Source organism: Phascolarctos cinereus, unplaced genomic scaffold (genome assembly GCF_003287225.1).
Source record: "Phascolarctos cinereus isolate Bilbo 61053 unplaced genomic scaffold, phaCin_HiC Scaffold_1;HRSCAF=81, whole genome shotgun sequence".
Classification (NCBI taxonomy): Eukaryota; Metazoa; Chordata; class Mammalia; order Diprotodontia; family Phascolarctidae; genus Phascolarctos; species Phascolarctos cinereus.
In genome coordinates this window covers 10,019,341-10,035,060 of record NW_027555514.1, presented here as the reverse complement: position 1 = coordinate 10,035,060, position 15,720 = coordinate 10,019,341, and the positions used below count along the sequence as shown (strand labels likewise).

Sequence of the window (15,720 nt, the reverse complement as noted above, 5' to 3'; positions counted from 1 at the left end):
TCTCCCACCCTGTTTCCTTTCTGCAGGTTCAGCCGAAGACCTCGTAGAGACCTTCTTTGAAGTTGAAGTCGAGATGGAGAAGGACACTTGTCGCGATCTAGTCTGCACCTCTTCCAAAGAAGAAGAAGGTTTCCTTTTCTCCTTGTTATAATCCTACTGAAGGTGGTGGCCTGAGGTTAAGTTGGGTAAAGAAGAGTTAGCTTGAAAGGTGAAAATACAGAATCCAGCAGTAGAACTGAAGGACCTTACGGGTCATCTAGTTTGAACCCTCCTTCTGAGGCCCAGCCCAAAGGAGCAGTGACTCACCTACGGTCACACAGCTCCCAAGTGGAAGAAACGGCTGGATTTTCACCTTTGGCTTGCAGTCAGCCTTCTGGCCATTGGCTCACCCTGAGGGTGTGTGCTTGATAAAGAACTCTTGCCTCAAGAAGGTGGCACAGAGGAGATAGATTGTTGACTAGATGTGTATTTTCATTTTATGCATTTTGTTGGAAAAGTGATTGAATCTCCCAGGAATCTCCTCTTTATTCCATAAACCTGGGGCAGGAGCGGTCTCTCTGGATAAGGGGGGGGGGGGAAGTAATCTTAAGAGCCTTGGTTCTGTGGCAGGGTCTGGGCCAGACTGGCTGTCCTCCTTCCCTGGGCTCGTTCCATGCTGGCGATGTTCCCTAGCGGTCAGCCACTGCTTCAGCAGTCGTGGTTTACTCCTGGTTGTTCAGGGCCCTAGGCTTGGGGTGGAGGGTCCCCAGGTCCTTTTCTCCCCTCTAGATGCCACCTTTTTTGCCCTTTGCCTCCTTGTTGGGATCCTGGCGGAGGAGACAAAAAGCCAGTGTCTGCAAGAGGACATGTGGATTTAGCAGCTTCAAACAGGATTGGAAATTGAGTTTAGAGATCACCCATGGGTTTGAAGTACTCTCGCTGTCCTGTAACTGCAACTGACCCATCTGGAAGAGGAAACAATACCATACTTTTTCTCTCTCAGATATTAGAATACTTGATGACTTTAGCCAGGATTGGAAGTAATATCTTTTTTTAATTTTATACACTTTGGGAAATGGTTAATACAATTTGCTTGCAAGATATGAGGTTAAACACCTGTAAGTTTCCTGCTAGGCAGCATGGCCCAGTGGGCGCAGAGCTGGACTTGTAAGCAGGCTTCAAACTCACCACTGACCCCATTAAGGGAATGTCTGTAGGCAAGTCATGAGCATTCTTGGGGGAGGCCTCAGTCGGACCTGCTGGTACCTGCCTCAGGTTGTTTTCCCACTCAAACGAGATTATGTAGAGAGCTTTACAGATTAGAAAGTATTACATAAATACTTTTAATGTCATTATTATTCTTGTCACTTTTTTTTTATTTTAGAAGTTTAAAACAAAATCTCATATAGTAGCTTAATAGCTTTAGTATTAACTGGGCTTTGCTTTAACTACAGATGTGGCTTCTTTTATGTAATCGACATTTCTTGAAAAGTGAAATATTTGACACATTTTAAGAAATTGAACTTTGACTAAATTGAACATTCGTGTAAAGTTCAGGTAGTTAGCTCTTGATTTGATTTTTTAGTATTATCAGTGTGTAAACTTTTAGTTTTAAGGCTTCTGCCCCATCCTTGCTGTCAGGAAATTCTAGCAGGAAGAGAAATTCAGACTACTCTTTAAAGGAAGGACATGTTTTGTACTGGCAAGAATAGTCATCCTTCACTTTCTTTCAGGACTGGGGGCCTTGGTGGTTTTCTTAAGGCGGTGCCTGTGTATATGGGCTGCATGTGGATTGATCACGTGGGGTGCCCTGAAATGGGGAGTTACATGTGTTAGACTTGAGCTGGTTGGAGAAGACTCAGAATGAGGTAGAGCCTGAGACACACATGAGGCCAAGTATTTTAGGAATTCTCTGGAATTAAGAGAATCCTAAAGGTGACAAGTTGGGGACACCTCCTGTGATGGATGCGTGATTCCTCTGTACTATATTCTTAATAAATAGGCATCTTTGGCCTGTCTAGCATATCATTCTAAAATGTAATTAACAACCACACTTCTCTAAGATTCCAGAATAGATTTTGGTGGGATGCTGCTCAGATTTCATTGTAAATAGCAAATTAAATTGATTGCCTTTTGGCTTTTTTTTGTAAATACATTTCTATTTAAATGGACCTTGGGTTGTAAAAATAGTTCTCGTGCCCAAACACACTGATTTAAAAGCAGAACTGAAAATACTGCTGAGACAACTTGAATCTTTTATTTTTTCCTAAAGGTTTTGACTAGAGTAGTTACAATGCAATACAGTTTGGATGTGGACACTTCAGACTATATGCTATTGCAAGTAAACTCTCCTAAAAACCTCTTTACTCTTCTTTTAACATATGAATCTTGATGTGGTGCTGCTCTTTCTGTTGCTGAACTGATAATGAAGGAGATTGGCCTTGGTGACGTTGTCATTCAGCTCTAAATCTGTGAGACGAAACTTTTATTGGCATCTTCCTCTGGCCCCATAATTAAGAAACTGACACCAGAGAGCAGCCCTGTTGTATAAAGTGCGTTCTTTTAAACACAGGAAAAGCACATGAATTGTAGTGTTTTCCTTTGCAGTTATTCACCAAGAGAAGGAGTAGAAAGAAATTGACTAAAACTTGTCCAGGATTTCTTTAGTATGTAGTTTGTAGCCTTTTCTCAAAATTTCCTCATAATCCTCCCCCATTGAAAAGACTAATATTTCTTTCTGCTCATTATATTATTAGAATGTGATACAGGAAGTCAGGTAGTCAAGGATGCGAACTCTCCTTTGGGAAAAAACAAAGTCTTTCATAATTTAAATTCTGCATAACATTCAGTGGATTTGTGGTTAAAACTAAAGAATTCAACTTGTCCCAGGATGATTAATGCCCAGTATCTTATCTGGAGAACAGTGGAGAAGTGTATACTTTGTGAATCTGTACTGGTATGTGCTTGTCACCAAAGTCACAAGCTGTTACAGTTAGAGAACTGGAGAGGTTTTCTTATGAGGCAAGATATTTCAGGAATGTTTAATACGTAAGGAGCACCCACAAAATTAATGTGTTAAGGGCAGGAAGACTCTGAAGCAATGATAAGTAGGAAAATGATCAGGAATAAGCCATTTAAATAGGCCTGGAGACATCCTCAGGGGAAAGTTTCCTGCCCTGGACTGTGCATTTTCCAGCAGTGAGAGCCGTGGGAGCCCTGTTGGCTTGTGCCTGGTGTGACTGACTGTTTTCTCTCTGCCTTCTAGGATTCCTTAGGGATCTGTGTGAGGTGTTACTGTATTTGTTGCTACCTCCTGGAGACTTCCAGAACAAGATCATGCGATACTTTGTCAGGGTAAGCAGCAACATCTCCTTTGGCAAAATGGGTCTGTGGAAGGAAGCTAGCTTTGTGTTCTCCCCCTGGCTTTGTAGGTAGCATAGGAAAGGATGGTAGTCATTACCTTTGCATGTCCCTATAGTCCCATGGTATTAACATAAAGCTTCCAGGCATATCATTCACTACATAAAAAGAGTCACAAAGTCATAGACCTCAGGATGTCAGAAGCCTTCTGGTCCATCCCCCAGGGAAGGAGTTTCCACTACTAGATAACTTACAAGTGAACGTCCAGCTTTCACTTGGAGATATCCAGAGAGGGCACACTGCCCATTGTGAGGCAGCCACTTCTGCTCTGGGACAGTTCTCATTGTGTGAAGGCCTGACATGGCATCAGATGTCACCTGGCCTCTTTTTTAACCCCCCTCCCCCTTCTCTCCATTTCTTTTGGTTCTGCCCTTGGCCACCGAACTGCACAGTCTCTCTTGGACCGGCTGGCCCTTCACATCCTTGAAGCCAGTGTTCCCTTCAGAGGCTTCTCTTCTCCAAGCTACGCAGCCCCCATTCCTTTAGGGCTGGTCATATGTCTTTGCCATCCTGGGGGCCCTCCCCTGACACTCAGGTGTGTTAATGTTCACCTGAGCACATTGTTCTGATCAGAGCCGAGTGAGGGAAGCCTGGGGTGGCCGTGGGGAGCCACGTAGCTAGGACTATGTCTTCCTCTTCTGCTGGGAGTCGTTGAGGCCAGTGGACAAGCTACTGATCATTGTTTCCCTGGAGACACAGCGTGTTGGCTGAAAACCAAGCTTCTGGCCATGCTGCTTGTGCTCACCCATCTCACTGACCGTTTCACCAGAACTTCCTTTAGTGTTGTGGTTTATGCCGAAATTTGCCTTTAAGTACGCTGTCAGGCTTCTTCCTCCATCAGAGATCCTGCAACAGAATCAGGTTCCCGGAGAAGACTTCTGTGTGTCTGCCCTTGGCTCTCAGATGCATTGCTTGGGCTCGGGTGTGTTTGCTGGGTGGAATTCCCCCAGCACCTTGTTAGGATCACTAGCTTTGCCCAACCCTGCCATCATCTGCTTCTCGCCAGTAGTTGTCTGTATGGACACACATGTACATATGTGTGTGTTGTATTTACTTAGTTGTCATCAGCATTCACATTACTATATCCTTCTGCTTTTAATTTAAAGTTATCCTCTACTTTATTGTATCAATTTATTTCCCACAGTTAGTACCTAGGTGTATGCCCTGGAGGGCATTTGAATGATTTCCAGTTTTTTGGTATAGACAATGCTACTGTGGAACATCTTTTCATCTTTTGTATCATTTCATTAGAATACATTCCCAAGGTTTGAATTAAAAATTATGAATATTTTTATGGCTTTTGTTACACACTTCTAAGTTACTCTCCACATTGGAGAATTTTCATTCGCTTCTAGAACCAGGTAACCTCCTTTCCTTCAGAAACACAGTTGTAAATCAGTAGAGCTTCTTGGGGTTCTTTAATGTTGGTATTTTAAGTTCCTGTTAAAGCTTTCCCGAGAGGAGATAAATACATTTGTTTCTCCACTTCCAGGTAAAATTCCATATTATCGTTATCATTGTCATTGTCATCATTGTTGCTAGTCTGTTGGGTGTGCCTTACGGTCCCACTTACAGAAGTGATACTGTGATGTTTAATTTACCTTTTTGAAACTGCTCTTGAGATTGTACCTTTTTACAAAAATGAGATGCTCTGAGCTCCATAATAGCATTCAGTTTTCTCATCCAGCTCAGTAGGCTCTCGTGAAATCTTGAAAATGACTTCAGAATACAAAGCGGAGCAATGAAGAGGGCTTTCCCTGGCCCTCTCTCCCCATACCAGCCCTGAGTCGATCTTCTTTTTACAGTTGTTTGTATCTTGTCTGATTGTTGGCTCCTTGAGGTCAGGGATGGTTTAGCACAGTTCCTGGCACAGGATGGGTTATGCTCAGGGCCTTCAGAATGAATGTTCATAGAACTGTCTAGTCATGTATCCGATCCTTTCTCTGTATTTCATACAGAGTTTTCTCCCTTTGAGGATCCATTTTTGAAGGAAAGCTGGCGTGCTAGTTACCTAGCTCCCGTGGAGTAGTCTCAGTGTCCTGTCGTGTCATAGTGAGTGAGCTTGTCTGCGTATGATGAGGACATTGAAGACTCTTTCTTAGAGTGTAAGGAGAAGAGAGCCATTGACGCCCAGGACCCAGATGGTTACCCAAGTCTGCCTCTTACTCCCCTTTCTCCTCTCCCACTAGAGAGTGAAAATATATGTAGTGGGGAATCAGGGGAAGATTAGGGGAGCAGAGTCCCTGCAAGAAGGTATTGGAAGACCCAGGCCCGTAAGCAGTGAGACTATGACTCAGCCTCTGCTTGTGAAGCTGAGGGGCCTCCAAGAAGTCTCTGGAGCCTCTGCCGCTGATGCTCAAGTTCTGGTGACTCCCCAAGGGGTAACTGGAGAGAGTGGTCAGCTTTGAGTCTGCAGGAAAGACAGCGGGGAGGTTCTCTTTGGCTGTGCCTGAAGGGAAAAATACGCGAGGCTTTTACTTCAGACAAACTTTGGAGTTGCTCCTGTTATCCGGTACATTTAGGAAATGAGCACATGGAACAGAAAAAAGACTGAGCCAAGGAATTTTGAGCCTACTTTCAGTCAGTCAATCAGTAAGCATTTATTAAGTGCCTACTATGTGCCTGGCACAGTGCTGGACCCTGGGAAAATCAAGACAAAAGGGGAGCCATCTCTGCCTTGGAGGGTGACACTCTAGCAGCCCAGCCCTTCAGACTGAAGCTCTAACCCTTAGATCTTCCCGACAAGGAATCCTCCAGCCTTTCCTTTTTAAAATCTTTCTTTACTAACATCTTCTGTCTTCACAGTCATTTCTTTGCTCTGTCTCTGATTAATGCTGCCACGTGAAAAAGAAACAATGGGAAAAGTGCATTGCAGAGCAGCATGTCAGCTGGGCTAGAGGGGCTCCCTATCACCAGCCCGTCGGCAGGCCCTTCTAGAGTTGGTAGCAGTTGGCTAGAGGGGGCACAGGGCATCCATCCCCCGCCATGGCAGCTCTGCCCAGCTGAGCACAAATGCCCTCATTGGGACGCTTTCCAAACAGCAGGCTGATGTCCCTGTCTCTGTCATTTTTGCCTGTTGTTTCCAGCTGTGCCCCTAAGAACAGGCAAAGATTCAGAGACAGTCTTCCCTAAGCTGCCTCCACCCATCGTTCTGTGGCCTGGCTGTCACCCTCTCACCCCGGTTCCTCTCTCTCCTTAGCACAGCTTTACTTTCACGGTGTTCTTTCTCAGACGGGACGTCCAGAGTGGAACCCAGCCCGTTTGTTTCCGTTGGTGCCAACGTTGTGGTATTCCTTACTTCTCCCTCACCCTGAGGACCAGGGTTTATGGGCTTGCATTGAGGTCCCCCAAGCTCTTCTCCTTTTGCCTTACTCTCATGTCCTAGGCATCCTGCTTTTCACAGAGAGCCCGCAGAAGCCTGTGAGGGCCTCCATCACCGTATGCTGCCTCTGTGCTGGAGCTGGGGCCTCTTTCCAAAACTTAGACAGGGGAAGAAGAGCCGAGGTCCGTTCTTGCCACTCCTTTCATTTACTCAGCAGACAGTAGCTGAAGCCTTGAGTCTGAGTGCTGGACACTTGTTGTTCTGGAGACACAGACGGAATGACGACACTGCCTCTGTTCTCCTGGAGCTTCCTGAGAAGTAGGAGAAGGCAGTAATGAGAGCAGCACATGGTTTGTATAGACCAGCACTTGGCAGAGGACCTCTTTGTACTTGAAAAAATTATGCCCTCACCCCGAAGAACTTTAGTTCATGGGAGTTTTATCTGCTGTACTCACTGTATTAAATATGAAAACATTGTAGCACTGCTTTGAAAAGTTTTGACCTCATGAGCTCACTAGAAGGGTCTTGGATCCTCGATGAGTCTCTGGATCACATTTTGAGGACCGTTGGTATAGACGGTAAGCGTTACTGGCAGGAGATAGTCAGGGAAGTCTTCCTGGGAGGCAGGGACTCCAAGCAGTGCTTCAGGCATCCAGATTGAGGGGCCACGTTTGCATTCAGGAGTTGGTGGGGAGCCATCAAAGCAAGATTGCCACTTGTAGAATCTATGCTAGTGTTTCTGAAATCCTTTCTTGCTCACTATTCGCAAGTTTTACCATGTTTGACCCTTCATGGAGCAGTTTTTGAGTTCTTGGCAGAATAAGAATTGTTAATAAATTTATCGTACACACCAAAACCAACAGAAACCACATGATCATCTCAATAGATGCAACGCCCATTCCTATTAAAAACACTAGAAAGCATAGGCATAAATGGAGTCTTCCTTAAAATAATAAGTAGCATTTATCTAAAACCTTCAGCAAGCATTATATGTAATGGGGACAGGCTAGAAGCATTTCCAATAAGATCAGGGGTGAAACAAGGATGTCCATTATCACCACTGTTATTCAGTATTGCACTGGAAACATTAGTTTTAGCAATAAGAGAAGAAAAAGAAATTGAAGGCATTAGAATAGGAAAGAAGAAACAAAGCTATCACTCTTTGCAGATGACATGATGATATACTTAGAGAATCCTAGAGAATCAAGTAAAAAACTACTTGAAATAATAAACAACTTTAGCAAAGTTGCAGGCTATAAAATAAACCCACATAAATCATCAGCATTTCTATATATTACCAACAAAGCCCAACAGCAAGAGATAGAAAGAGAAATCCCATTTAAACTTACTGTAGACATTATAAAATATTTAGGAGTCTACCTCCCAAAACAAACCCAGGAACTCTATGAACACAATTACAAAACACTTTTCACACAAATAAAATCAGTTGGAAAAACATCAGTTGCTCATGGGTAGGCCGAGCTAATATAATAAAAATGACAATCCTACCTAAGCTAATTTACTTATTCAGTGCCATACCAATCAAACTACCAAAAAATTATTTTATAGAGTTAGAAAAAATAATAACAAGATTCATTTGGAAAAACAAAAGGTCCAGAATATCAAAGGAACTAATGAAAAGAAATGCAGGGGAAGGTGGCCTAGCAATTCCAGATCTTAAATTGTATTATAAAGCAGCAATCATCAAAACTGCTTGGTACTGGCTAAGAAATAGGGAGGTGGATCAGTGGAATAGGTTAAATATGCAAGACACAGTAGTCAGTGACTATAGTAATCTATTATTTGGTAAACCCAAAGACCCCAGCTTCTGGGATAAGAGCCCACTCTTTGAAAAAAACTGCTGGGAAAACTGGAAAAGAGTATGGCAGAAACTAGGCATAGACCCAAATCTCACACCATATACCAAAATAAAGTCAAAATGGGTTCAGGACTTAGATATAAAGGCTGATACCATAAGTAAACTGGGAGAACAAGGAATAGTTTACCTGTCAGATCTATGGAGAACAGAAGAATTCATGACCAAACAGGAGATAGAGAACATTATGAAAAGCAAAATGGATAATTTTGATTACATTAAATTGAAAAGTTTTTGCACAAACAAAGCCAATGCAACTAAGATTAGAAGGAAGGTAGAAAATTGGGAAAGAATTTTTACAACCAGTCTCTCTGTTAAAGGCCTCCTTTCTAAAATATGTAGAGAATTAAGACAAATTTATAAGAACACAAGCCATTCTCCAATTGATAAATGGTCAAAGGATATGAACAGACAGTTCTCAGATGAAGAAATTAAAGCCATCTATAGTCATATGAAAAAATGCTCTAAATCATTATTGATTAGAGAAATGCAAATCAAAACAACTCTGAGGTACCACATCACACCTATCAGATTGGCCAACATGACAAAACAGGAAAATGATAAATGTTGGAGAGATGTGGGAAAATTGGAACACTAATACATTGTTGGTGGAGTTGTGAAATGATCCAACCATTTTGGAGAACAATTTGGAACTATGCCCAAAGGGCTACAAAAATGTGCATACCCTTTGATCCAGCAATAGCACTTCTAGGGCTATATTCCAAAGAGATCAAACAAATGGGAAAAGGACCCACATGTACAAAAATATTCATAGCAGCTCTTTTTGTGGTGGCAAAGAATTGGAAATTGAGAGGATGCCCATCAATTGGGGAATGGCTGAGCAAGTTGTGGTATATGAATGTAATGGAATACTATGTGCTATAAGAAATGATGAACAGGCTGACTTCAGAAAAACCTGGAAAGACTTATATGGTCTGATGCTGAGTGAAGTGAGCAGAACCAAGAGGACTTTGTACACAATAACAGCCACGTTATGCAATGACTAAGATTGTTAAACTGAACCCTTCTCAGCATTACGAGGATCTAAGACATCTCCAGAGGCCTCGGGACGGAAAATGCTGTCCACATCCAAAGAAAGAACTATGGAAGTCGAATTGCTCTCACGTATTTTTACCTTCTGTTGAGTTTTGTTTCATCTTGGTGATGGTTCCTCCTATTGGTTTTAATTTTTACTTACAACTTCACTAATGTGAAAATATGTGTAATGGGAATGTAAATGTAAAGCCTATATCAGATTGTATGCCGTCTTGGGGAGGGTGGGGAGGAAGGAAGGGGGAGAAAAATTTTCAACTCAAAAGCATATGGAAGTGGTTGTTGATAAATCAAAATAAATTAATAAAATTTTTTAAAAAGTCAACACTAAAAAAAATAAAATAAATTTATCATACAAATGAAAGGTAGGAGCGATTTACATGTTTGTTTGTTTGTTTGTTTGTTTGTTTTTAGGAAATCCTTGCACGTGGAGTTCTTCTTCCATTAATAAACCAACTCAGTGATCCTGATTATATTAATCAGTATGTCATATGGATGGTAAGGGCTTTAAATTTTTTTAAACTTCTACCCAGTATATTAAGAACATAATTTGAAATTTTGTGTTTGCTTATTAAAATAGTCATGGTTTAATTGTAACGAGTGAAATTGGAAGAAAATTGCCTTTATGAAGATGATAGGTCAGCCTTCCACATGACTGTGCTAAGATGTATGTATTTGGTGATGATTTTGTAGCACCTCCGCAGCGGGAGGGGCCTCCCAGCTCACACCATCTCACTCTTCCTGAACAGGGACTTTCTCTTCAGTTTTCCTAGCACGTCAGCTTGGTATCACTGGAGGCAAGTCTTTCCATGTTGGATCAGCTGTGATGATTAGGAAGACTTTCCTCCTAGATAGGGAGTATTGTGGGCCTTCAGTGTGTGTACTGCAGCTTGACCCCTCCTCATGGGCTCAGCAGATCACACTGAGGGTCTGCCCCAGACTTAGAATTCACTCGTTTGGGGCCCTTGCTCCTCTGGCACGGATTGCAGCCCCTTCTCTTCTGTTGGTGGCCTGCTTCTGAGAGCGGCTGAGGAAGTACTAAGGCAGCAACGCTGTAAAGAGAGGTTGTCTGACCCCTAGCCCTCACGCCCTATTTAATATTTGCGTGCACTGTGAGGGGAGGGGGCTCAGCATCTTTGGGAGAAACTGAACTTGGAGTTAGTGAATCCTGCCTGTCACTGGCATTGTGATCTTGGCCAGTCACTGAATGTCCATATTCTTCTTTTACTCCTTTCTAAAGTGGTGTGGTGGTATCAGGTTACCTTGGAAGGACCTTCCAGCAATAACACTTGATGCTTTTGTGATTCAAAGGTGGCTGTACCTCTACCATATTTAACCATATTTATTTCTCAATAATGGTAGCACCCAAATTGTCATGGAATTGAGCATTGTCATCTGGGTCATTGACATCTATATTGCATGCTGAAAACAGTTATTTGAAAGGACTAATAGTATATGCAGCTAAATAGTGTGCTTGCCATACCAGTGCTGCTCACTGCAGAATACACATAGTCTGTCATTGAACATTCTTGGTATGGTGACTATCCAAAGGGATGCCATTTTTTTCTGAGACTTCTATCCTAAAATCAGACCTGTTTTCCTAAGCAGAGAAGAACCCCAGCAAAAGTCCCCATAGATTGAATTGGAAGCATGTTTACCAACAGAAAGTGGGATATGCCGTGTCTTCCCTGGAGTGCTTTCCCATACTTTGGAAAGCCTCCCTCTTGCACCTGGCATTGTCTCTGCAGAGTTGGCTCCTCAGAAGGTCTGACGCCTTTGCCTAGGGCTCTGCCCTCCTGAGTCCACTCCCACTAACTAATGGCTCATGAAGCCTGGTTCTCTTTCATTTTTTGTCTGTTTGTGCTGGCTAGGAGGAGGGAGCTTGGCTTTGTTGGGCAGTGCCTTCTTTACCAGCAGGCATCTCTGGGATGAGCATTTCTCAGGCTGAGAGCTTTGGGGATAGTGAACACACAGCTGGGCACACTGTCATTCACAGACTAGCAAGGCTACTGAGACGCCAAGGATCCTTGTTGAGGTTGTGTGGAATGGGTACTTCTCCAGAGTTTGTCCGGGTTCGTATTCAGACTGGATGAGGGTGCTGTGCCCTCTCTGACGCTCTTTTCTTAGGTTTTCATGACATTCCTATTATCTGTTTTAACTGACTCTGCCTTCTTCCCCTAAGAAACAAACAAACAAAACTCCCCAACAATGCTGAGTTTGTCATGGTATGACTTACTCTGTTAGTATACGTAAGTAACAGTGGAAAATTATAATGTTGTCTAAAATATTTGGAAAGAAGCTCACCAGAGGGGCTTCCAACAGTTGTCACTGAAAACTTTTTTAAACAGGTTAGCAATTTAAGGAGAAAGTGTGTAGTTGTACTTACCACAGAATCACTGTGTTTGGACTAATAAGTAATCTGAACAAGCTTGGCCCACCCATGTTTCATTAGCTCTACCCACCACGGAGGAGATAAGAGTGATTTTGTGTTGTTTGACTCTCCCCAAGTATATTCAATAAATAAGCACAGAGCTGCTCATTCCTCTCCTTATCCACATTAGAAGGGCTGGCCATTCAAAGAATCCAAGCTGGAATGGGCTTGAAGAGAACATTGTTCGAAGGTGCTTTAAACATGTTTTCTGCATTCTTGTTTACACTCAAAAACCTGTGTTTCTACCTTTACTTCACGTATAATAGTGGTCACTGCCTCCCATCCCTACCCACCATCCCCCTCACACAATATCCAGTGAAACTGTCTTCTTGGGTTTGGTGTGGCCCTTTACAGACATGGCCTGGGGCTTGAGGGTTGTCTGATTTTTCAGGTGGTCCCCTGGGTAGAGGGTGCATTGTTTTCCTCATCCTCCCTTGGGCCTGGCCATTTGTGCCCATTTGTGAGAGGGGACCCCAAGGAGGCATGGTTCTGACCACCCAACGTCCCACGCAGGGTCCTGGCCTCTTCCAGTAAGCCAGCCACTGCTGCCTTGCATAGCCTTAATCACTGTCCTTGCCGAATCTTACTGGTTTGGGATTTTGGTGAGGCCAATAGAATGTGCATTCTGAGAGGGCTGGGGCTCATTTGGCCTTGGAGCTCAGGGAGTGGTGCCAGACTACCATAAGGTGGGTTTGTCTGTGAATCCCCACTGCTGCTATTGTTATCACAGGAACAGTCCTGGTGAACTCATGCAGGCTCTCGTGGGATTCTCACGTCAACCCTGGGAGATGTGTCCTGGGAGTGGAGGAAACAGAAGCAGGCAGAGACGATGTGACTTAGCCAGGATTCCCCAGTGAGGGAGGGGCTCCTTCAGCTTTTGAACTTGGGTCTGTCTGACTCCAACTCCAGCATTCTGTCCACTGTACTCCCTAGCCACCCTTGCCAGACTCTTTTTTCTTTTTTTTTTTGTTTAGTGCATTTCAATTGATTTTAAAGTCCTTTGTGACAGATCAAGGTATATTCAAAATGAACTTTAGTCCATTTGGAGAAGAATGGATTATGCATTTGTGTAGAGACACAATTTTTCTTAACTAATGAACTGGCCTCCTAAATTTTCAGATTTTTGTCCCGTAGATTCGTGATTCCAATTGCAACTATGAGGCCTTTATGAACATTATTAAATTAAGCGACAACGTGGGTGAGCTCGAAGCAGTCAGGGATAAGGCTGTTGAAGAGTTGCAGTATCTTCGATCCCTGGATACTGCGGGTGATGGTAAGTCTGGGGAGGCTAGTTAATTGCCTGAATCTTAGACTTTGGGATTCCCACATCATTCTTGTCTTTAAAGCCAAACATGGAATTGTACTTCAGGAAGTGTCCTATACCAAGTGTGAGGTATGCTATCAGTCACAAGACTTCCATACTCACGTCTCTGTTTCTTTTTCTGTGAAAGTCAGTGGCACTTTCCCAGAACCTGTTCATTAATGAGCAGCAGTCCTTTGTATTTCCTGCTACAACCACAGTGTGTATGTACAGTGATGGAGGAGACAGCTTTGTTGTGATTATCTAATGAAACTCCTTGCCTGCATCAGATCGTGCTTTATCAAGCAAATGAACTAATCTGGAGAAGGAGGTTGGACTGGCTAGTGATAGAGTTTTTCTTTGGCTTTTGGAATGACCGTAAACACCCCAAGCCACAGTGGCTCTATATCTCTGTGTGACATGGGGGAACAGGGAAAGGCAGATATCAGGGGGCTTGGCTTCCCTTGGACCGTCAGGGAGCAGTAGCAGTCTGCTCAGGCACACAGGTGGAGGGAACAGAGAGACTATGGGCTCTGGCCACATTGGCTGCCTGAACAACTGCTGTTCACTCAGTTTCCATACTCCAGAAAGCTGCAGGCAATAGAAGGAGGGATAGCCTCCATGCACCCAACCTCCTACTGCGACCAGAAGACCAGAGATATATGTAGCCTGAAAATCTCTGTCTGAAGGTAGCAACAGCAGATAGCTCTCCCGAGAAAGCCCCAGGGACGTGTTAGAATTCCCCAGTGGCATCAGAAACCCATAGCGGAGGCTTTGAAAACCCAAAGGTATAGATGGCGGCAGCCTATGTGATGTTGGAGCAGTCAGCCTGGGGCAGCGGGAGTACGCAGGAGCTCTCTTGTGATTGGAGATGCCATAGAGGGTCCTGAAGCCCCATCTTTCTGAGTCTTAGAGATCCAAGGTGATATCACCTTGGAAGGTGGGCTGGCCTGTAGTCCCAGGACAAAGACCCATCCAGACTCATCACCTCCCCCAAAAGCACGACAGCTTTTGGCCCCAGCACAAAGCTCCAAATGGGGAATTACAGCTGTAGAAGGAATAAAGTGAAGAAGACACCAGCCACTGTAACAATTATTGTAGGCATCTAGATGGTTAAAAATACTTCCTAGGAGGAAGTGATTCCATAACAACTGCAATTGGACTCGCAAAGAAAAAAATCACTACATAGATACCCAGAAGAATTGAAGCCAAGAGAGTGAAAAAAAAATGATAGAAAAACTGTAGAGGAAAGATAATAAACAGTAAGAATCATTGGGCTCCCTGAAAACCATGATTAAAAAAAAAAGCTGGGAAACTATACATCAAGAAATCATAAATGAAAATGATGAAGACTCCAGAGCCCCAGCTTAGAAGAGTCAAAGTGCCGGTGGCCTCTAGTCAGGAAGCTTCTGCGATGAACAGGAGGAGGTCTTGGAATGCAGTTTTCCAAGAGGCAAAAGGGAGAGCTGATCACTAGGAAAATTTTACCCTGCAAAGCTGAGTCTAATCCTGCAGGAAAAACAATGATCTTTAATGGAATCGATAACAAGACCAGAGCAACAGGAAGTTGGAGATAGAAACAAAAGGGTCGAGAGAAACCTATAAAGGAACATTCATTCGAGAAAGAAACGTCTCTTGAGAAATACTTCCGAGGATAATGTCTTCCAGAGATACTGAGGGAGGTAAATAAGAAAAACAGACAAGCTAGGGTGGGAGGTGGAGGGGGAGGAATTGGTTCTTTTCTGAGACTTTAAAGAGGGGACGAAAGAAAGGAGTGTAAAAAGGAGTAATTAAAGTAGAAAGGAGGAAGAAGAGAGTGAAAGGCGACATTATTCATAATTGGGGTGCCTGAGAAGAAGACTATAGAAAGGTGGTGTGAGGATATCAGATGAACGTCACCCTCGTGCATAAATGAAAGACAATAGCCTACATTTGTAGTGGCTGCGGGCAGAAGTGTTCCATGGTTTTCTCCATCTCTTTTTGCAGTATTTGTGTAGGTGCAAAGATAATGAATGGCGGGAGTGATTCAAGCCTGAAGCGTAGCTGGACGTAGTTAGTGATATGATGAGAGGACTGGGAAATCAAGACAGGAGGACAGTGTAGAGCCGAAATGGAGAAGGTGGCAGGAAGACTGTGTCATTAAGGGAAGGCCAGGTTTCAGTAAGAGTTAATGGCTTGAAGGAGTAGAAGAAAGGATTTAAAGAGGAGGGAAATTTATTGCCTGTGGAACAGGCATTCCAGAGGGCACAGTGGATGGACTTTAGGGTGGGAGGGCTGAGGGGGGAGAGGAGGAGGAATTGGATGGTAGTGGATGTTGAGCGGAATTTGGGTGGTCTGCA

At 43.5% G+C, this 15,720-nt stretch overlaps 1 protein-coding gene across 4 annotated transcripts in view; it reads left to right on the top strand.

Annotated features, from left to right (window-relative positions):
- The window catches only part of SNX13 (sorting nexin 13), a 127,371-nt gene that overhangs the window by 56,117 nt on the left and 55,534 nt on the right, over positions 1-15,720 (top strand). For all 4 annotated transcript variants that reach the window (XM_021000127.2, XM_021000125.2, XM_078150716.1 and 1 more), the window contains exons 7-10: positions 27-128; positions 3,245-3,333; positions 10,065-10,148; positions 13,216-13,354. In XM_021000127.2, coding sequence (XP_020855786.1) covers positions 27-128; positions 3,245-3,333; positions 10,065-10,148; positions 13,216-13,354 — 414 coding nt within the window. The remainder of the gene's footprint in view (positions 1-26; positions 129-3,244; positions 3,334-10,064; positions 10,149-13,215; positions 13,355-15,720) is intronic.